The 23454-nt window shown below is 40.2% G+C and overlaps 1 protein-coding gene across 1 annotated transcript; it reads left to right on the top strand.

Moving 5' to 3' along the window:
- Positions 1–798: 798 nt before the first annotated feature.
- On the top strand, positions 799–19658 carry LOC140231164 (uncharacterized). Its single transcript, XM_072311311.1, has 8 exons — positions 799–939; positions 11047–11275; positions 12620–12706; positions 13602–13867; positions 15252–15314; positions 17184–17259; positions 17897–18152; positions 19397–19658. The coding sequence occupies exons 1-8, from the start codon at positions 799–801 to the stop codon at positions 19656–19658; spliced, it is 1380 nt and encodes a 459-aa protein (XP_072167412.1).
- The last annotated feature ends 3796 nt before the right edge of the window (positions 19659–23454 follow it).

The raw sequence follows: 23454 nt of genomic DNA, 5'->3' as shown, positions 1-23454 counted from the left end.
CAATTGTTGCAAGAAAAACGAGTCCATAGAAACCTAAAAACACGCCGGACTTAAGTTTTCTCATCTCCATCGCCCCCCCCCCCCCCCACACCCCCATCCCCCTTTTGGGGTCAAAGTTCCACTTTCTCTCCTACATCTTGTGCACCAAGGGACACGTGAATACCAACCGGCTTTACCACACGGACGAAACATTGATTTCAGCAGTGCGTGGAGGGGTACAATAGATCCAACAGAGTGAGGGGTGGTTATTGTTAAACATTCCCCCCATTGTGAAAAAGTCTCAACAATAGGCGCTCCAAATGAGCACCTAGGCAACGGACGCGGTCTTAACGTGTGCGCGTGTTTAACACTCCGCCGCTATATTATACTGTCGCCGTCTCAGATTTCGCGACGGCCCCGCACGGCGTACACCAAGCAACACCAAACAAGGGGAAGGGGAATCGGGGATCCTGATGATAATATATCCCTTCCCATGACCTTTGTCATGATTTCAAGCTTCTCTTGGGAAACTACTGAACTTCGTGGTCTCCAAACCTAAATCCAGCTATGAAGAGAAGTGATCTTTCCATGGATATCGCGTGATTTCTGAGACCAAACTCTCCCCCTTATTTCACTCGCGCGGGACGACTTCAGCTGACGACACACGGGTAAAATCCCCACCCCAGCATTGCATGCCGGACGGATAGTGAAAGTAATCATGACTGCCGCAACATAACGGAGCCACTTACAGTTATACTTGTTGTTGTTTGTAGTTGTTTTGTTTGTTGTAGAATTATATAACTTTACGGGTTCTCCACCATGCCAATATTGGCCAAGAAGAAGATTTATACCACGCATTACTACGATGCCTTTAGTAAGTCGAAGAGACTCATGCGCCACAACGCCAACGGCATGCGGCCGACTTCGCCACATCGAAGAAACAACCCTCATCCGCAATCGGTAACATTCTTCTTTCCCCTTTCATTTTTGTTTAGATTGAAAAAAAAAAAGAAGAAGAAATTATGGTGTATTGACTCAAAATATATAAATGCTTGTATGTATAATTCAAGATCAGTTCTCACATCTTGGTAAGTGTATATTATAGTCAACCATTATCTTCTCGCACTGCCGGGGAAAAGAATCGAAATCATGCAAACTGTACTGTATTCCAGTCAAGCCGCTGGCAACAGCAGAGACATCGATAATATCCACGTCTTTAAACTGAGGAAATAAATTCATTTTAAAAAAAGATAAATAACTTTCTCTGCTACACGCTTTGGTGATATTACTGTAGAAATAAAATTACAATTGAAATAGGTAGAGTTAAAGCCACTGTTTGTACCATTGGGAGCAGGGATTAAAAAAAAAATCGAGTTATCACATGCATATACTTCAATATTGTATCACTGTATCTATACAATATATTTTGTAGTTGAGTTGTATCACAAAAACATCCTACAAACACCATATAAAAACATCGCAATAAAGCCAAAATATTATTATACTTGTATGTAAAAGGAGATATCACTAATTTTCTCAATGAACAAATGTAGATGTATTCTAGAAACGATTGTAATAAAAACAATCTTGGATTATACTTAACATTGATTATACTGATTAACACTTTTACATTGGTTGTGTCTATCCCTAAATCACATTTTAGAACTATCTTAAAGCACTAATGTTGGGTTTTTTAATCTGCAAATGAGAAATAGTCACGTGGCTTTAAAGACAGCGCTTGATTGAAATAGGGATCGAGGTGTGAGAGAAAGTTTCTCTCACACTTCCGTTTACGAAAAAAGGTTGCACTCGCTCTGGTTAAACTTGTTCGGTGATACCCGCTACAATGCATATTGGTGTGTTAGATTCTCTGCATGCGAGTCAGAAGATATGAAATGTAAACTGTATCTTGCTCTTGAGCTCTACATGTATATCCTGAAATGATAAGACTTCGTTTCCATCATGGGCAAAGGTTGCATGATGTTGGTTGTACCCCACTAAAAATGATCTTTGAAGAAATCCCGCGTCTTAAGATGTTGGAATAGGGTAAGGGATGGAGTTGGAGTTAGGGCTTTGATAATAAATCTGGAAATGCTAAGTAAAAAGTCTTAATATGCAGAGTTGGGGTTGGAGTTTGGGTATTACTCTCTTAGAAGGAACATGATATGGAACTTCTTCGCTTGTTTGCACTTGGTATAGTGAGTGGAAAAGTTCAACCCCTTTATATGGCGGTGAAACGTAACCCCTTGTGACCACTCTTTTCTAGTAAAATTGTGCTGAAGCTAGTCTAGCTGTTTTGTTTATCTCTCCACGTATCATGGCTATAGTTTTTTAATGATGCTCTTCGAGAAGTGCAAACACGGAATGAAGTCACGTTACGTGTAGTCACATTACTTGTTTATGCACGCGTCCTATGATACTACTAGCATGTATAGAGATACCAGATCGCCTTTTTCAGTCGAAAAGTATTTTGACTTCAGGAGAGTTCCAATTACATGCAAATTGGGTATTATTATGAATTATATTAAACTGCGTCTTTATGACAAAATGTCATCCTACACTGTTGGCTGCCGTAAAAAGTGCACTTGAATGGATCGTTCTTTGTTCAAATAAAATTTACTTTATAAAAACATCACACCAAAAGAACTGTTGAATTTTGAATAAGATTCGGACATTGAATATGAAAAAGCAATGGAATTTCAAAGTGTAACATATTTTCAGGAAACGGTATATGTCACAAATTGTTGCAAGTTACCGTAGAGGCGATCTCTCGGGTATGTACAAGACAAACAAACAAACAAACAAACAAACAAATAAACAAACAAACAAACCATAAATTTTGTCTGCTTGACAACTGAATAAAAACAGCCACTTCCACTTCAAAGGCATTATTGTCAGATATAACATCTCTGCAACAATTGAAGCATGGATAATCATTTATGGTTTCACTAAATTTCATTACTATTTGAAAGAAAAAAAATAGCGAAAGTAATTATGTGCGCCAGGACAGAATTAGAATACCCGAAGATGTTGGAGGCGCGTTCCTCACTGATCATAAAAAGAGTTGATTGCACTTTGGACAATAAAACGATGGGGTTTCATTTCTCACATCCAATATTCATTGGTGTTCTTGTTAATAGAATTAGTATGCAGGCCGTTTTATAACATATCATACACCTCCCAAAAAGGAAGGGGGGGGGGGAAGATGTCTTTGCCCGACATAGCAACAAAATATACTGCCAGCAAACTGGGTTCCAAATATAAAGACGTAATATGTAACAGCAGTTGCTGCACTCAATAGCTTGTTACTATAGGTACTCGGGGAAAATAAATCCCATTAAGTCACGCATTGTAAAATCGACTTATTGGTTGACAATGGTTATTGATACTGTCTACCCTTACATGTACTTTGACATTAGAATGCGTGTCCCGATGAGACTACAGAAATAAGCTCCATTTTTAGCAGGCGGAATATTGCTTTCTTTGTCTGCTATGATTGGCCTCCGAGGCTACTCCAATGGACATAATCGGATATCTCTCACGAGACATTTGATATTACACGATTGTATGAATTTGCTTTGTGAGCATGCGATATCATTATCGTCCTATACATACATTTTCGCTTCGCTCCCACTGCATGAGATGTGCTGTACGTTGATTCAATTTCGACTTTTGCTCTTATCTCCTTATTAAGCCAGTAAAGACGATACCTTGATTGACAATGCATTCAAAATGCGCGCGAATATCATTTTTCTTCTTTTTTACGTCAGCCTAATTATATAAAGTACTCCTCTGCTGGGGGAAAAAGAGCGAGACTCATTCACGCGCATCGGAGGTCTTTCCATTATAACTCTATACAATTGTATGCCTGCTGGATGAAACAAAAGAATGTAAAGAGGGAATGATGTATTGCGCAGCGTGCAAAAACATCAATCAAAAATGTTGCCATCGATTTCATGTTGGTACAGGAACTCTACGCCGTGTCTTCGCACTTAAAACTTATTATACCAGTCATCACTATCAAGTGGTTATCATACATCTGGAAGAGTGTGTGTACGCAAATACACATTTAGTCTTTATACCTATAGACAAGATTACAAGTAGATGGTGTCTTTTTAATCGTCAACATTGTAAACGTGAAGAAAATTATAATTTCGCGTTGAGTCTAAACGAGAGAGAAGGTGTGTGGATATTACTCACAATTCCACTACAACGAGCCATGAAATTTGATGCATATTGTAACATGCATACACACACCGGTGGCAAATCACCTGTACAGGGAGTATCATGGCGCTCTTTGAAGTAAAGGAAAATGAAAGGTTGCTACAGCTCGATCGGGCGCCCCACCCCTCGAGTAACACATCCGGACGCACTGTATAAACCTGACTTTCATTTTCAAGCCGCTTTATACAGGCTGCTACGGCCTTGTATTTCACATGCCTCAGTGAAAGTATATAATTATACATCATAAGCATGTTCATCCTGCGTGACGCTTCTTTGTGTACGTGTTATTTTGTTAATGAGGAAAGAAGGCCAACATCATACCACTTTCCCTATTGATGGAGATCAGATCTATTGGGTGAAGGGGGGGGGGGTGATGCTGAAAGTCATTACAACGTAGAATAATTCTGAGGCTTAAAATAGATATACTAAGTGTCCTTCCTTACATGATTGAAATATCATAAACCTTGAATGAGTGGGTCTGTTGCTATAGGAACAGATAGAGAGATGGAGAAGAGAGGGAGATGACAGAGGAAGGAAAAGTAGAAGACAAAGGTGATCTCGAGGACTATGATGATGAAGGTTATGGAGAGAGAGGGGCTAGGGGAGGGATAAATTGAAGAGTTTAGAAGACGAAAGAGGAGAAAGGTAAAAAATGAATCATAAAGGGAGGGATGAATTGAAGAGTTAAGAAGACGAAGGAGGAGAAAGGTAAAGGAGAAACATATATCAGATGAGAAGAACAAAAAGAGAAAACGGAGGAAGGATGGTCAAAACAATCTTACAAGGTACAGTGAGAGGAAAGAGGACAAGAGGAAGACCAAAGAAGAGATGGGAAGACGACATACGAGATTGGACAGGCCTAAGACTGAGAGAGGCACAAAGGAAGGCTGAGGAGAGGGAGGGGTGGAGGAAACTGGCTGCGAAGTCTTCTGTGTCGCCCCAACGGTCTTCTTGACTACGGGATACTTGTTTGTAAGATGTAAGATCTGGACCCCAACAGCGACGAAGATGAAGGAGGATATAAGAACAAGAGCTGGTATCATTCCCGATCTCCCTGATTGAGATTTGGTTAGCGAGATTGTTTGAAAATATTCTGTAGATTGTATAGGAGGTTCCGTATAAACAATAGAATCATGCGCATTCAAGAAGGTAGCATTATGTGCTGTAATCGTGGTAATGTATTATAAACAATCGTTTCGGGCTCTGTACTGCCTCTGCGCTTTGTCGCAGTTAGATGGTGTCATCGTTATGGGTGTTTTCATATTGTTTCACATTCTTGTAATATTCGACTTCTTTAAAGAAACAGTCGTAGTTGGGCTTATTTTGGACCCTCAAATCTTGACTATGTGTGGCTTTCGAGTATGGAATGTTCCCTTTATGAGCAAGATGTGTCTTGAGCAAAACTTAACATTCATGCTCGATTAAAATGTTCTATATTTATGCCCATCGTATACAGTAGGCAATGAAAGCAGTGCACTTTAATAATGCACAATAATCAAATGGTGTGTTTGTTTTTCCAACCACGTCGAAACCAGGAATTCACGTCATAAAATAAATTGTTAGAATATAGCCAGTCACGATAATTGTTGTTACCATAACAACAGCTTGCGTGCTGGTAGCTGATTGGCCATTGTCCAGCTACCTATACTGCCATCGGAAACTGCCGTATATTACTGCCAATTGTAGAACTTGTAAACTCCCCTATAAACTGGGACAAGAACATTTCAACAATCAGGTTTCTCGTAGTGAATCTGGATCAAGTGAAAACACGACTTGCGTCAGTTGCATCTCTTCGCATCCATCAATCATTCTATGATCCAGTGATGAATTTGTATTCAAGCAAACGCGCACTAAAAAGAAATCAATAAATAAATGAATAAAATGAAATCCACGTATCGGGAGATTTGTTGTTTGAATCGCAAATACAGGGATTGTCAGATTTAGCATTCATGTCACGATTGATACCAAACCTTGATAGCAGAAAAAAAAAAGTAGTCCGATGGTGAAAGCCAGCACTCCTCTGGTACATGTATATGTGCGAATGATGATAGCAAACTTTGTCAGATACAAATCCGTTACAACCCAGCAAACGTGCGAACATTGTGAAACCATGCAAGTCTCAGCATGATTAACCCCCTTTCAACCAGCAGCTGATAAAGCTATTGGAAATGTATCCAGCAAGACTGCCATTAACAATGACAGCATTAATGATAGCAGAAAAAAAAAAGAATAGAAAGAGGAGAGAGACAGTGGATGGGGGGGGGGGAATAGATAAATAGATACATTGCAGATAAAGAGATATAGAGGAAGAGAGAGAGAGAGGAGAGAGAGAAGAGAAATATTGCCTCCAGACTCGCAGGCTTCGCTGCGTTGAGGAAAATACAGAGAAATAGAAAAATGTGCGTGTGAGAGAAAGTGTTTGCCATATAAATTCAAACCGAGAATGATTTTAATTCACGTTGGCAGCTACATTGAGTTCGTGTTCTTCATCATTCTTTTATTTTTGGTTGTGTTTGCTGCATTTCATGTATGCATTCTTCAAGTTCACAATCAATATTCCCGTGGTCAGACCTCGAGCCAGACACAGTCCCCCACCCCCTCCCCCTCCCCCCCCCAAAAAAAAAGATAAAAGAAATAACCATCCCATCTCAGTGCTTCCGTGCCATATCGTTCGTGGTTTCATTTTCAGGTGATGTCAAATCGAAACGGCAAATATTGCAGGTAATTTGATTAATTACGGTGCATGATGATTGAGCAACGCAACAATTAAACACAGGGGAGACGTGGATACTGTATACATACACACCAGGGAATTAATGTTTACTCATTAGACGCTTATAAATGAATCAGTCTGCATGTACCGCACAAAACAATGATGCCCGGATGCGAACGACATTTAGACACGGGTGGAGGTCACGGCAAGGTGAATTTAATGAATTTTAATGAAGATTGTTGCAGACGTTCCCTATACATGCGCGTTTAATAACGATCAAAGTGATTATATGTGTGAGAACAACATGTACAGGAGCATAACTCCGTCTGCAAGTATGTTTATACGTAATTTTAAGTGTGTATTCCATATTCGATGCACACTAAAAAACAGAGGTTATCTTTTACATATCATATTAGAATTGTCGAAAATGTTTATCTTTCAACCGAAGAATTTTTGTCCGTCGTATAACTAGACGACCAATGATTACTGAGATTCCCAAAATATTGTAGGCCTCTACATAATTATTCTTTCAGGATACTATCATAATCACTTTAAAATTGATGTTGAAGCGCAGTCAGTTTATCTGAACAATTTGATATATTTGATGCTAAACACACAAATCATACCGTATCAGATAAAATTTACTATCACTATGTGACTTAAACATCTTGAACTTTCAGTGAAAACATTGAATTATTGATGAAAGCGCGTTCGATGTTGCTGACAAGCGAAAACACTTTGAACGATATTTTTCCAGTGCCATCATCTTTATTCGAATCTTTTTGCAAGTGTTTCCTTAGAAACAGTAATTACATATAGGTATCAATACGGCTGGATATCCGTCTTGGAGTCCGTTTATTTGTTTGAGGAAAATTCACCCTTGCTCTCACTAATATAGCAAGAACCATACCATCTTTTTTGTGGGGGGGGGGGGGTCTCTTTGTATCTTTATATCGATGACGTATTTCGTCATCTTCGTTCAGCAGAGTCAGTTCTACAATAACTGTTGTTGATGTTGGCTCTGTCGGTATTTAGGATATCATGTATTGTGTGTTTCCATAGCGACGGGTCGGTAATAGCTTTCTCGATTGGTTGCGGACTGTTTGTCGTGCATGCGTGTCGGATGTGACATGTCCTGCTTAATGTAAGTTGACTACAAAATAAACAGATTCTTTGGACGCAGATAACTCAAAGCTATCAAATACAAAATCACCAGTTACTTCTTTTTATGGTGCTTTAAGTGGTTACATAGAGTCTACACTCACTTCATAAAAATGCCGCAGGTGTTGTGTTTTGTTCTGTCTTTGGTGTTATTCTTGAGGCGGTGTCGCTCCGTAGCTAACGTTTGAGATTCTCTGTGACAAGTAGGTTCATAATTCATTATGTGACAGATGACCACTGCATCACCTTTGCCCCAGCTTTTGCGAGATATTCCATATCATCGTTAGGATAATAACCTTCTGTCCTGGTAGTATAGTTGTCCATTGACTACATAAACCCAGGAACTAAACCATATTGAACTACTCGCCCAAGACATTGGCAATAATTAGTATGTACATTAATTTTTGTTTCATCGTATACAACTGTTTTAGTTGGCACTCAACGTGCATGTACATGTTATACACCGCAGGCCTATTCCTCCCAAAGTGATGACTCCAGGTCTGCTTGGCCAAGTATCGGCGCTTGTTTAAAGTCAAGCTGGACAAGACTACTCCCCTTTACGCATCTAAATAGTATTTGATATGGTTGTCGGTCACTTTTATTCGGTTTCAAGTTTTATTTGGAAATGTAAGAGAGGTGATATAGTTTCCAACAAATCAGGACAGCTTACTGAACCACAATCTCCTAATTTCCCCCACCTTTAAAATTAGATTTCGTAAAAGCAAACTTCAGGCAGTCTACATCTATCTCCAACAGACATGACAATGCGACATTACGCAGGTGTTAAGCTATCAAAGGCTGGCATCCGATTGCTCAAAAACTTCGACTCTACTTTTTGTCTTTGTTGTTGTTGAAGCATTAGTGTCCAATAGATAGCACGAGTATAAAGTGTGATCTGAACAATACCAATGGTACACTAACAACTTCTCTTCTCGCAGATATACGTGATATCCGATTAGGCCAGTTTTAAACGGTTTTAAGGCTTTCAGCTCTGAGTAATTACAATACTTGAGCATCTGCAGTAGTATTTTTAAAAAGAAACATTTCGTCTTTGTGCATCTCCGCTTTATCAGAAATCGGACTGATTGGTACTTCTTCAAGTTTTACGAGATTAAGAGGGCCGAAAGGTCCTTAAGCTCCCCGTGAGCATGGTGAGAAAGGCTGCTTTTTATAAGCACGGCATGATTTGATACCCCCCCCCCCCCCTCTTGCTGTGTACGCACATTATTTGCTGACTTCGAGATTAGAGCGCATGCGTACAGAGGCCCTTAGCAACAACATGACGCTTTGTTTGAACGGTAGAGAAAATCTCCCAAAGTTGCTATTTGTCTTTTCTCATTCTCTCTTCCTCTCCCCTCTTCTGTTTCTCTTTTTCTAAAATTCTTGAGCTTTCTTTCTCCTTCTTTTCATCGAACGCGATATGGTATTACTGAAATACAACTAATAGGAATTTTGAGGAGTAACAATATATTCGGCCGGAGCACACACGAACCCGAAGTAACAGGCCACGTACATGACAACGTGTTGGATGATATAAGAATAATTACATATTGTGTTACTAGTATATCAAGGACAACACGCTTTAATACAGAGTATGTCTTGTCATCCTATTATATATGGCGATGCACTTTGTGCAACCTCAATTTGATTCAAAGACATTGTACTATTACCGATATCATACACACATATGCATGATTTTGTATCATATGTATATAATACAGACACACAGACGGACAGACAGACAGACAGCCAGACTGACAGACAAAGGAGATGTACACATGCACACACTACACTGTATTGTATTGTATTTCTCTTTTCTTTTCTTTTTTGTCAAACCGTTTCTCTTAAGGACAGGTGAGGCAAGCGTAGTAATATGTTTAGGGTGACAAACGACACAATCAATTGGTATTAATCAAGCTAATCGAATTGCACTTTCCCCTGCTCGCAGTTTCTCGCATCTAATCCCTTCAGGGTCGCATTCATACAAATCAACAAATGTATATTTTACCCCTCTCTCATCTGAGAGGCCCACGCGCAGTTAATCTGAATTGAGTGATCTCACAGGGAACTTGATCGGCAAGCACTTAGCTCGCGCACCATTGTCATTCATGTTTCGCGAAGGTCATCAATATTCGGTGTATTGACATGATATAGAATTTCTCGCAGATCGAGGAGCAGAATGCACTAAAATGACGTGACGCGCGCGTATACTATAGCACATTGCTTGCCATCAGGGTGCGTCGTTTGGCAATTACTGCTGCCCTTGGGAACGAGGCGCGTGAAGTCATGTGAATATATTTCAAGTCTGATCTGCCTCGTTACTGACATAGATGGATATACAGTATACATAACACACCAATTCTTATTATTCCTGTTTCTATTCATTGTGATGATGGGATTACATGAGCCTCAATAGCTCCTACGCCAAATGGATATTTATGCTGACGCAACCGCGCTCGTATGAGCTTGGGCGCTGTAATTGATTCCCACATATCCCATTTTATACTGCAGGTGACAAAATGGAAATGAACTGAATGGATGGGTAATAGAGAGAGAGAGAGAGAGAGAGAGAGAAGCCAGGATTTGATATGCCTTCCGTTCTTTAGATGAGGCCCGATCGAGTTGATAGATTAGTATGGCTCATAACAATGACAACACAGTACATCAGGTATAAAGTCAAGCAAAACAGATTAGCTATAAAAAAAAAAAAAAAAGTACAGCGGTGTAGCGTCATGGAATGCTTACATGTCGGAACCTGTACTGCTCCAAATGTGTTCAGAGTACTTTCGGCAAAATGGCTTATCTAACCACGCCATAGCTATCAATGAAATAAGACGGAGATTCAAAATATGTCTAGACTATACTGGTCCGCTTTCTCTCGTCTTCATAATAAACTGTACTGACCAATGATTAAGATGCATTCAGAAGAGTAATTATCCATCATCGTTTTCGATTCTGTGTTTGACCAGGACTTCTTAGAGCCCAAGAACCTCAAGTTCCAGGATGCCCAGGTCGCCCTGCAGCACCGGGTCCAGAGGGCGGTCCAGGACTACGTACTGAAGTCCCTGGGAGAGGGTAACTACATTAACATGAAGCGGATCATGGAGCACAGGGAGTACCCACAACTCACCCAGTCCCTCCCCGCCAACACCACCAGGGACCCGCCCGGCGTCAGCGTGCACCCCAACAGGGAAAGAGGTAATGAATCGGAGTTCGTTCGAACTTGCATCTTCTGTCATTCTACTAGACTTTGTTCAAGTACGAAAGTTTACAAGTGCTACCGAGAGGAAGAGATAATTCGTCGCCTTGTTGACCTTTTCGGGTTCGAGAAGGTGAGTAGGTGAGGACCAAGATCCCAACTTCTCGGGTCGGAGAATGCAAGAGAGAAGGCAAGAAGGTGTGATGTCCGATCTCGTCTTGTAGAGTTGTAGAGGAGGCAAGATCCCAGATCTGGTAGTCTAGACCTCTCCGGTCAGAGAAGGCAAGATGTGACTATGAGATTTCGTCTCCTTACCTTCTCGACTTCGACGAACTCTCACAACTCGCCTCTTCGGACCTGAGAAATCGAGAAAACGAGCTCTCACAACTCGCCTCTTCAGACCCGAGAAGTCGAGGAGACGAGCTCTCACAACTCGCCTCCTCGGACCCGAGAAGTCGAGGAAACGAGTTCTCACTATTCGCCTCTTCGGACCTGAGAAGTCGAGGAGACGAGCTCTCCCAACTCGCCTCCTCGGACCCGAGAAGTCGAGGAAACGAGTTCTCACTACTCGCCTCTTCGGACCTGAGAAGTCGAGGAGACGAGCTCTCACAACTCGCCTCTTCGGACCCGAAACGGTCGCGGAGGCGAGGAACTACATCGTCTCTTCAATGACACTTAAAGGCTTCCGTCTGAAAGGCCTGCCATATATAATTGCAGGAGAAGCAAACAGAGGATCATATCATACGAAACGAAGGCAAGATACCAGTGAGAGGCACGCGCCTATAGTACTGTCGACTTCGGCAGTCTTCGCTCACTACTGCTGCCGACAACATAAGGGCTTTTGAAAATGGATATCCCTCCATCGATAGAGCTGTTCTGGGCCCAGAATAATATGCAAACTTCAAAAATACTGATGAAAGTGTGTGTGCATGAAAGAGTTAAAAGAAAATCAGGACGGGGAAGGATTTTGCTATTTTTCGAAACGTATTAGATTGCTGTATCATCTACTATAGTCAAACCAGAACAATCCCAGTATCATTTGCAAACCAAGTTAAGACTATAATGTTTAATCCATGAAAACCTAAACTCGTGCCTGTATTTTCCCAGATGGTGATTGCTTAAGTCTACTGAATGTGCAAATGCTGATGTTGCCATTCATTAAGACCTATAGACATGGAGAAGTAAATAACATTTTACCTTCACAGACAACACAGCAAAGCCAGACATCCTGAAATTTCTTGCGAATTGCCGAATAAAGATGAAAAATAAAGATAGCTCCTACATGATGATAAGAATCATGTCGCTGACTGATCTCATGTTCAACTTCTGCATCTTTCTCCCAGGCGTACCTGTAGACAACTTTATTTCGTCGTCCCTGCAACTTCTTGAGCGCACTCAGCAAAGCGACCGCAAAGAAGGCAAGCGGGAGAGTGAGTACATTGATTCTTTTTGAAGGAAACTCACTAGTACGTGGAGTTCACTTTGTGTGCAGGTGCTATACATTCTTCATGTTTCTGCTAAGAATCTGATATGACGTCAAGTGAAATGAATACGGTGACGACTTGACTCCCATTTTACCCCTTCGTTCTCACTCGTCTCCTCATTACACCTTCTCATCCTTCTCGTCCTCTTCCTCCTGCTTCTACTCTCCCTTCTCTTCCTCCCCCTCACTCGTCCCTAGCTCCTCCCTTTTTATCCTTACTTCGTTAAAATTGCAAATACATTGTAGTAACATGTAGTTGGTAATAATAGTTTTAACAATAGTGGTTGTAGCAGTATAATTATTATGATGTCATCACTCTCAAGAGTTGTAGTAGTATATTATGTAACAGGGACTATACTGACGCTTCGTAGCAGTGTTAAAATCATCATTACCAGCAGGATCATATTCAGTCATCATTTGTGATTTGCTATTGGATAGGATTGTTTGATTCTCATTTTGTTGTAGATCTTACAAGTGTTAATGTTCAACTTGTCACTTATTATGCTATAGGGTTATTAATGACTTTTTAGTGGGTCAGTACTGCATCGTGGCTATAACCGTTCAGCGTCTAATTTACAATAATCTAATCATGATAGTCACAACACCTAGGAGTGAATATGCTAAGAGTTTTTTTTTTGATTTGGTAATCTCACGAAAACACTTTGAAAATGTGATTATCATAAATTATCCTTCAAACCAAGTTCAGTGCTCTTTTGGGGTGCCATGTACCTTTTCGATGGCAAATCAAGGTGTACCTCGGTCTGTGTTACAATTGATATGACTGATGTAGAATTGAGACCCGTTTATTTAGGCATAATCCATGCTTTTGTACAATTATATAGGAGGAAACCACTACAAGGCAGCCGCTAAAACCTACGGTGAGGTGCCTGGAAAAAAGCCCAGCTCTCCGACAGTGCGCTACCCGAGTCCCGTGCGCAAGCCCCTGGTGGACCTTAGCATGGACGCGTCGAACAAAGCGAAGCGCACTCACACCCCGCCGACACCCCCGGCCGATGCAAGGCGGTCCAAGTCGGTCGCTTATCAGGACCAGCTAGCCGGGATCGACGCGGCGAGGCCGTCTCTGAGATCCAGGACGGCCCCAGTGCGGGTAAGGCGGGGCAACGAACTTGTTCAGGACTAACATACCATTTCATTTCCTCTTCCACAGAACCATCTTTCGACTAACTCGTTTCTATTTCTAAACGACATGTTTCTTTTATTCCATCAAGTTAGCAATAAAACCGTAGAAAATCTTACACAAATATGTAATCAGTGTTGCCAGGTGATCTCAATTGGCGAATATTGCAAACAAAATTCAACCCAAATCCCAACTCCAACCCAACTTGGCCAATACTTGGCATCTCTCATTTCAGTTTGGATATTTTTCTGGTCACTACTATTATTTCTTTTAAAGAAAACAATTTTCTGTTTACTCAGTAAGCGCCGATTAAGAATGTATGCTATGAAAAGGTGAGGGAAATTTGGAAGTTAAAACACCCGCACAATTCATTGCTCTTGTCCAAATCACCGAAAATAAGAAGGACAGGAAATAAACAACTTTAATCTTAAAAGACCCCTCCCTCCTTCAGAAACAATCCAATCGTTGTTTATTGAGTAGGTGATTTTTTTTTTTTCACCAAGACTGAAGAAAAACCATCACGAAAAAAAAAAAATTGGTAATGAATGTCGTCCATCTTGCAACACTGACGTTGATCACGTATCCGTATTTACCTTAAAGATGATTTCATCATAACGCTGTTAACAAATCCCATCATCATGCACAGGATGCAGAATGACAAACAGGTCTCCGGTAAAGAGATTAAGAAGATTTAAACAAACAAACAAACAAACACACAAACAAACAAACAGATAGAATTTTTCGAGAGAGACAATGGCAATTCAAATTCATTTTCACCCCTAATTGCAACACCCCGCCATTATTTTGAAGCTCCATTCCTCACAATGTTTCAATACAAGCTCAGTTCATAATGCAACGCCAATTTCCGTGTACAACACTCACAACTCCCACCGTGATGGCTGATGAATTGCAAAGGTCGAAGTTCGATGCACATACACTGCATCCATCCATTCATTCACAAAAGAAGTCTTCCACTCTTCATTCATTGTATCAGGCAGTTGTTGACTCAGAGCACATGCATATTTCGAATTCATGCCGGTTTTGTCCTCAATCTTTCATCTTTCTTCGTGATCGCATCTTCATATGAAACCCTTTTCTCTCCTAACCTCACCCAAACCAAGTTCCCACCCATCCTAACTAACGTAAGTAGGGTAGAGATCTAGAGAGACTGTTTTCTTGATGTGATGTTTGTTGCGCACTAGATGTGACGGTGACTGGGGTATTTTGTTGTCGTTGTTTTACTAAATGTGTTTAATTTTTAATATCAGTAATGGGGAAAAATGGAAATGATAATACGCACCCTCGTTGTGTGTGTTTGTGTGTTACCTTTTTCTTGTCCGGCACTTATTAACAGGATTGTTGGGGAGACGATGAGTTCCGAAAGGATGGTGGCATAGAAAGAGAAATGGTGACCCAGGTGAGTGGATCGAGGGGGGCGGGGAAGCAGGCGGGGGAGGCGGGGCTGGTATAAAGGAGGTGAACAGAGGAGGCCATGTTCTGTTAAAAAAAAAATGTTAGTTCTCATCAATATAGTACAGCATATCAATCATACGTCGTTCGGGGTCCAGTCGTTCAGTTCCTGTAGTTTTCTTTTATTGTGAAGAGTCTACATGAATACAAATTTTTACGCGATTTTTCATACTGCAGTAGTCACAACGGAGTCGCTTCCTTTTCAAGTAACTATCCTATGGAAAAGAAATGTTTGCCTGTTAATCTAGATTTGATTAGTATGAGCAATCATTTACTACCTGTTTGTAAAGTCAGTCACAGCGTATAGTTCGATCATCCAACGATCGAGGCATTACTTCTGACAAGGGGACCAACAGAAACATGTTGAATGCCATTAATTCATCGAATCTCAAATGCTGGCGATAAGAGATCGTAATGAAGACGACACTTTACTTAACCAAATAATCAACAAACAGAAGAACTAACTCGCACTAACAAGCTAAATGTATAAGCGTCATTTATATACAAGACATTTTAAGTTAAGGATGTATCTTTCTGACAGGAATGTTCATGAATATGACAGGGAATAGTTTATTTTCTTCATGAGTTATGAAGAAAAAAGTATCTTGAGTTACCTTTTTTTTTTTGTTCTTTTACTGGACGTATTCACAACGAACGCAATGAAGTCCCGTGCTCTATTATGTTTGTGACAAGATGTGGGATTTATCATTTCGGAGATGGGTCTCAAAACATGTTTACTGTCTAGAAGAAATGTTTGTTCGTTTGATTTTTTTCTCTGGTTTCATTCGTTGATGTGGTAATACGGTTCCAGCGGGAGTTCAAATACCAGAGTGCCAACACTTGATTATACAATAGTTGCGGATTTTCACTCCGTCTCGCAGGATGCCAATTAAGTGTTTTGAAGTTTTGGAAACAGTGATATTATATTACCGACGTGAAAGTCACCCCAACGTCTCTCCTGAGAGAATGAGCGCACACACATGTGTCTATTTTTTTCGATATTATGCACGCTGGTGTCTTTCCTGATATATGTAATTGTCACGCAACAAATCTAGTTCTGGTTAAGACGCACCTCGGTGTCTAGGTATCTCCGTTTATATGCTGCCCAAATACACATCTTGGAGTGCGCTGCACTCACTTGCTGCACAAGCAACACTATTTTGGATGCAACATTTTTTGAAAATGGCTGGTTCTTCAAAAGTTGATCTTGTTTGTTCTGATACTTTGGGTTAACGGGATATTGCCCAAGGGATATCACGGTTTTGGAAACATTTTTAACACGGGGTCAGTTCGGTGCTATCATGTCTGGATGTTCTCTGTTTTTGATTTGGTAAACATATTTGGTTACACGGGATGTGAACAACTTTAGAATTACATCAAAAGGAGACTTTAAAAAAAATATGATTCCAAAAACGACACTTAGCTGGAGAGTATATAATGATCATCGCTTGGGAATTTGCTTTGATTTTTAAGTGAAAAACAAAAATATCACAGAGTCTGCAGCATCCGATTGTGACACAAAAGAATGCATTTTTGTAAAAATTGTCATTATTTCATGCCATGTTCCCAATAGATGTACTGTTTCGAAAAAAAATGAAATAACAACATGCCTTTATGGCACAAGAACCAACGACAAGGTTGGCATAATTCAGTAACGCTGCGAGTCTCAACTACCAGCTAGAAAGGAGCGTCACCTTCAGCTCTTGGCACCTCCTAAAAGTAATTGAAGGCAGACAGTTTTAATTTCATGAAGAATCCGGTCGTTCGGATCCCTTTCACGAATGTCTTGTCACTCTATGCGCTTTCAACCCCACAGCTTGCGAAGCCAAACATTTCCTCGGAGCATCTGGGAACTAGAATGAAGTCATGGATAGAGGGCGCTAATGACTTTGGTAAGATCATTTCCCCTAATATTGCTATTATCCTTATTTTTTCCCTGTGTCAGTTATCTCTTTGTCTTAATCATGGGTATTTCTTTAGCTTGCACTGAAGGTATAGAATGCATTTTTTGTAGGCCCTACACCGCATTAAGAATGTCACGAATGTACTTCAGTTCGTTTAGCACTAATGCATATATATACGTCTGTTTCAGGTAGGTGTATACGGTACTACACAAAAATTGAACATTATAAGTTATGATCAAGTATTGATGATTTTTAAACCAACAATAAAAACTGGTTTCATCGCAGTACTTGGATTAAATGTTATCATGGATCTTATTTCGATGTGACTTAATAACTTGTTGATTCGGCAGTAAAACCATACGAATATAATGTCATAAAATCAATCGTTTTAGCCCACAACAGAGGCAATGCATATTTGAAGCGACATAGATCTTTCATAATACGACTGCTATGTAGGTTCATTCACGTGTTTAAGTATAAATAATTGGCATTGATCAAGTTGTAGAGAATCGGAGTGTGATTGGAGACCTATACTACAAAAGTGGTGATACGCAGGGTGGAATGAGGTGTTTATGGTAAAAACAGCTTCTTTACCGTATGTCGATGCGATTATCACTTCTTGCAGAAAAAGACGTGGCCTACAATATGCTCCAGACCCTACACGGCGGACCAAAGAAAGCGCCGCCGTTCTCCAAGGCCAAGCCAGCTTCTGCAGATCTGACCAACATGCAGCTCCTCAAAGTTGGAGGGAAGGCCCCAGCGGCAACTCACATTTATGTCCCGCCGTCGCCGGCCCCGAGGCAACCCGTCCCCAACCGCGACGGCAAGAACGACGCCGAAGTGAAGGGGTGGATGAAGAATCTACAAGAGAAGCTTGCTTTGTAAGTCTGCGTTTCGTCATTTTGAAGCCATAATTATCTATGATTATAGCACACAGGGAAAACTAGAAAAGAACTCAGGAAGGGCAGACCTCCGCCAAGTACTAAGTAGCTCAATTCTATCCTTATCATGATTTCCACCTTATATGATAATCCTACATTCATATCATCTGCGTTATAAAATTAATACATGTAGTACCCTCACTGCCGACCAGTCGTTGCTCCCTCTGCAGAACTTTCTGAGGGTCTCAAAAGCAAGCGCGCCATCTAGCGTTCATCGTGACAATGATAAGGATTTATGTTAAAAATTCAAACAAAGTCCTTGATGCAGACAGTGATCCGAATCACCATCAGCATTTAATCATCTGTTCCTTGAGTAGCTATTTATTGTTGTTGTTGTTGTGTGTGTGTGTGTTTTTTTTTATCCAAATTTGTTCGTGAGTTGTTGAGGTATTTTGCAAATAAGCAAACAAACTCACACCGGCAAAAACATAACCTCTTTTGGCGGAGGTACCACCATAATCGCAACGCGTCGGTGTGATTCGTCAACTTCTTACTACAGACTTCTGTCGAATATAAAGTAGGCGTACTAAAATAAGAGTCAGTTTATAGATCCTCATTCAATGCAACGGAGACCATTGTACATCAATGACATCATCTAATCCAAGAGCAACTTAGGTTTGAATAGTACGGGCTAAGCTGCTCTTTACAATATTATTGAATTAGACTGAAATTACTAGTATCCTAATGCAATGGAACCTTTCGAATTGATGAAGTAATGAATTTTACAAGAAGAGACACTACAGCTCTGACATCGTTATTGTGATTCGTTTCTCAGTGGGGAAAATCAAATAATATAAAAGAGTATTGACGCAAAATTTCTGCAACGCTTAAACTGTAGGCGACATGGGGATCCAAAGGCTTTACGGTAGAGATCAACAGGAATGAACAAGAGTAGAATCAAGTCTACTCACATAACTCCCAATATTCTGCTGCTTTATTTATGTATGTGTGTATTTATGTGTGTATGTATGTATGTATGTATGTAGATGTCCCTATTTGTGTCAATGCTAACAGAAAGAATCTCCTACATTGGATACGATAAAAAGCTCTGAAATCTGAAACTGATCTGATCTGTAAAATTTGTCTAAATAATTTGTCTGGTTCTTCATCCAAGTAGTGTATTCCTTTTGCAAGATCAGCGCAAGGCAGTTAAAAGGAAAGTCTTGCCATCTCTTCATTTACAGGCGTCAGCCAGGAGCCGAGGAGACCCAGCTTTACCAACTGAAGACCGTCGAAGGCCGACCGCAGCCACCACGGCGTAAGCGCCCGACGATGATCTCCGAAGAATATCGCCACGAGAACAGCCACTTCATGATGACGCAGCCAGCGTACCGCCGCCACTTCATCATCGCGCCGGACTGGGTGTCGGAAAGGCAATCCCACCGCCGTCTGGCCAACCAAAGCTGGGCTAGGAAAAACAAGATGGCTGTCGGAGTCGGTTGTTAAGGAGGGCGATGGGAAATAAAAAAAATGGCGGCTTTTACGGGAACTTAATGATAGCTGTGGCGAACTGAAATCGCCCACAACTGGTGGATTCGTTTGTCATTGGCGTCCGTAGGGGATTCTTAGAGATTTATAACTGCGCACGCACGGTTGTTGCTGTATTAACTTTTAGCAAATACATGCAGTGTGACGTGCTAAGCTGGTGCGATGCTATCCCAAGTCACTGTGTTTTCCTGCTGAAAGAAACTTGAAGTGTAGGCCTACATCATCACCAAGCGATTTCACCCCTCTGGACAAGCTATCTGTATTCCTAGCCATAATTGTTGTTTAAAATCCATAAAACTACCCATCTTTTTTTTTTCAAAGAACTTCAGAGTGAACGTAACAAGCAAGTTTTTGAGCTTTTACTAAAACACTTGCAATAATTCTGGCCACAACCATTTTTTCAGCTTTCAACATAGTAGTCATAGTCATCATAAGGGTGTCCGTTGTTAATGTTTTAATGCATGCACTTAAAATGATTTTAAGAACCATATTGCATTGCATTAATTATCAAGCGTCAGTTTGATTTTTTCTTCACAATGACCTTGGCTTTGCGGCATTGACGAAAATGATGTGAATCACAGTTTGCAATCGTGATTAACAGGAACACTGAGCAGTCAAATTACCTTAGCTATAAAGGAAGAGCTCACAATACCAATGTTACTGCACGTGCGGACGAATGCTTTTCTCACGCCACACTGTCGACTCCCACTATACGTAACCTTGCAGCAGACACTCGCGCATAGATTGTCGACGGAACAATAATCATCATTTAGTGTGTGCGTGCGTGCTGGTTTGTGAGTGTATGCGTGTGTGTATATCTGAGCGTGTGTATGTGAATGGTGTAACGCTCAAGGAGTCAATAATAATAGTCCGTCCCATTGCCTTGTAAAGGTGTAATATTTGCTGTCTAGAGGTATGCTATTGATATTCTGATTTGGTTTTGACAAGATGTACGTAAAACAGATAATGTACGAGCCGGGTTAATTGGTATTTAACACAGTTTGCGCAACAGTGATCATTTCTTTTTTTGTACTCACTGAAGTGGAACTGAGTTTTTACGAAAATCTGTCGTATGGAATTATCAAAGAAACTAATGTTATGGTATAAATTGTGTGTTTGTGGTGCGGTACTTACACAAGTGCGAAGTGATGTGAATTGGGTTACAATGTCATGGTTTCATTAAAACTCACTCCGTAATGATCGTAAGTAGGCCCTATTTTAAAATGCCACGTAAAACCCTGCACATGGACATCACCTTTTTCCATTATGCCGGCTGCGTGTTCTGGAGTACTCGAGTATCACGCTAGCAGTTTGATCGTGTTGAGTGCGAAACACAGTTTCTAAAGAGTGTAATTGAACGATTTTTCCCACAGAGAGAGAGAGAAAAAAAAAACAGAACAAAATTACCATTGACACTATTGTTCGCTCATGACGGCACTTTACGAACCGATACTTTGTTGTCCCGTTCCCATGCACTCTTGTAACACGTACAGGAAAATTTGAGGTTTTGCTTTCAGTTTGGCCATGCACTCGACTGAAAATTAAAATATAGTCGTACGTTCGGTGGCCTTCCAACTGATTTCGGCGGCCTTTAGACATTTGAGCAGCGCTTGGTGTTAACCTGTGCTCACGAGCTAATTCCGTAGACATGTATCATTTGGAAAGAGCAACATTCTGTTTGGAAACAAGTTCTTCGAGAATAATACAATAAAATATCCTTTAATCGCACGATTTCTCTTTACCCAAAAGTGAGCAGATATTTTATTTGTGCTACTTAGTCATCACAGCAGACTTAAATAATCAAATCCTTAGAGGAAGAATAATGTGATACATGATGCGATACCTGTTTCATATTTTCAATATTCAATTTCATCGATGCATTTTGTATGGCTAGTTAAGGGTTTTTTCTGCCGTCCATGGACAAAGGACAGGTCCTCTTTCCCTTTTCATTTTTTCTGTAAAACGGCATATTGTTAGGTTTACATATTTATCTATTCATTCATTTATTCACTAAATTCAGTACCCAGGGTAGCCCTATGGCTGCATATAGGCCTACACTGTTATCCTTTGGGGCCCTGCCACAAAATAAGAAAGTGAAAATTTCACGATTTAAAGGGACTGTCGTCACGTTACATCAATACATGGGCATATCACTACAAACTTAATCATCTCGCATGATGCGCACCAAACATACAACAACTCGTCAATTACGCGTGTGTGTTGATCATGGAAACTGGGGCACTACAGAGCTAAAATGTTTGCAACACTTATTTCACGTAATCTGAAAGGGGCATTAGAATAGAAGACGAGAAAGACATTAATTCATGCCAAATAAAGCCAGCGCAAATGTAAGATATGGCTTCTCTTTTAGATACGCGTGACACTATGCAAGATTATGCAATTATGGATAGTCCTCCCCTATATTTTCTGAATTTGGTATACTAAGACCAGCTTGCACCGTCCACTAATTCTCATCCAGTACCCTGCAACATCTTGGGACTGGGATTTGGAGCAATATTACGCGACGGTTTGTTCATTTTTTTTTTTCATTTTATCCGGATATGCTTTCAGTGGCAAAAAAAAGAAAGAAGAAGTGCAAACGTGCATGCGCAATGTAATTTCCTGTAACTTAAACAACATTGCACAACTGAGATGGAACAAGGGAAAATAATATTATATTTCACCATAATAATTATATTGTACACTTGTCTTTCATTGTATAGACATCGAAGAAATGTTGTATAAGTAGTCATGAAAATGAATACGAATTCAGATTCTGTAATATAACATAGGAAATCTGACGAATAGAGCTTTTTACGGGGTGTAAATATTCCTTTGCAAGAGCATTATATAAAAGCTATATTTTGCTACCTATAGTAGTGATTTCGATAATGATAGATTACAAATGATTTTATTTTTACATGATGCAACTACGCTTATATGTCATTGATTTGTTAAATTGTTTTTGTTTTTATTTTATTGTACAAGCAAAAACATGATAAGAACTGTCGGAGTCATTTTGCCTCGTTGCAAAATGAGAGAAAAATCACTTGAGGTAGTCTATGCAATAAAACGTAGGTTTAGAAGGACATTATACCACAGCCCTTTTTATCGTACACAATGTGAAATATCTAACATATTTCAGGCACATTATCTAGCTATCATAATGCCTTGGTGTTTCCTTTTAGTCAATGTCTAATGATAACAAGTGTTACGTATCTCCACAAACAGAGTCATAAACAGAGTTACTGTTCCTCTGTTCATTCCAGTCACAGAATTGATTGATTATCAGACTCGCTCAGGGCGAATGGTTCAAAATGGCGAACCAGTTCAAAAGGTTTGTTTACTTCTTCACAGCCAATGTAGAGAAATTTTACAGTTTGAAGATGTAAGAGAATGTAGTCAGACGTTTAAAAGTATATATATATATAATATTCACTTATTTGATGTGCTAGTAATAATTACCTTCAGAAGAATTATCGCTGTAGTCTCCAAGATTGATGCAAATTAGACTGAGGTGAAAAGGAATAATAAAGTGCATCATTCCGTAGTCCTCGCAGTTATATCAATTTTTAAAATATCCAATATAAGCATCATACGCTTCGCTGAAATTCGATTCCCTATGCAGATTTGATAAATCCCAACTGTTAACCTGAAATTGGCCCATTTTGGGGTTTACGTGCACTGTTGCATTTCCTTAGCATAACGCATTGTATAGAATGATTAGTGGTGATTTTTCTTTTTCGCATGTGTT

The sequence above is a fragment of the Diadema setosum genome, chromosome 7, assembly GCF_964275005.1.
Source record: "Diadema setosum chromosome 7, eeDiaSeto1, whole genome shotgun sequence".
Taxonomy (NCBI): Eukaryota; Metazoa; Echinodermata; class Echinoidea; order Diadematoida; family Diadematidae; genus Diadema; species Diadema setosum.
This window is presented reverse-complemented; position numbering and strand designations above follow the sequence as displayed.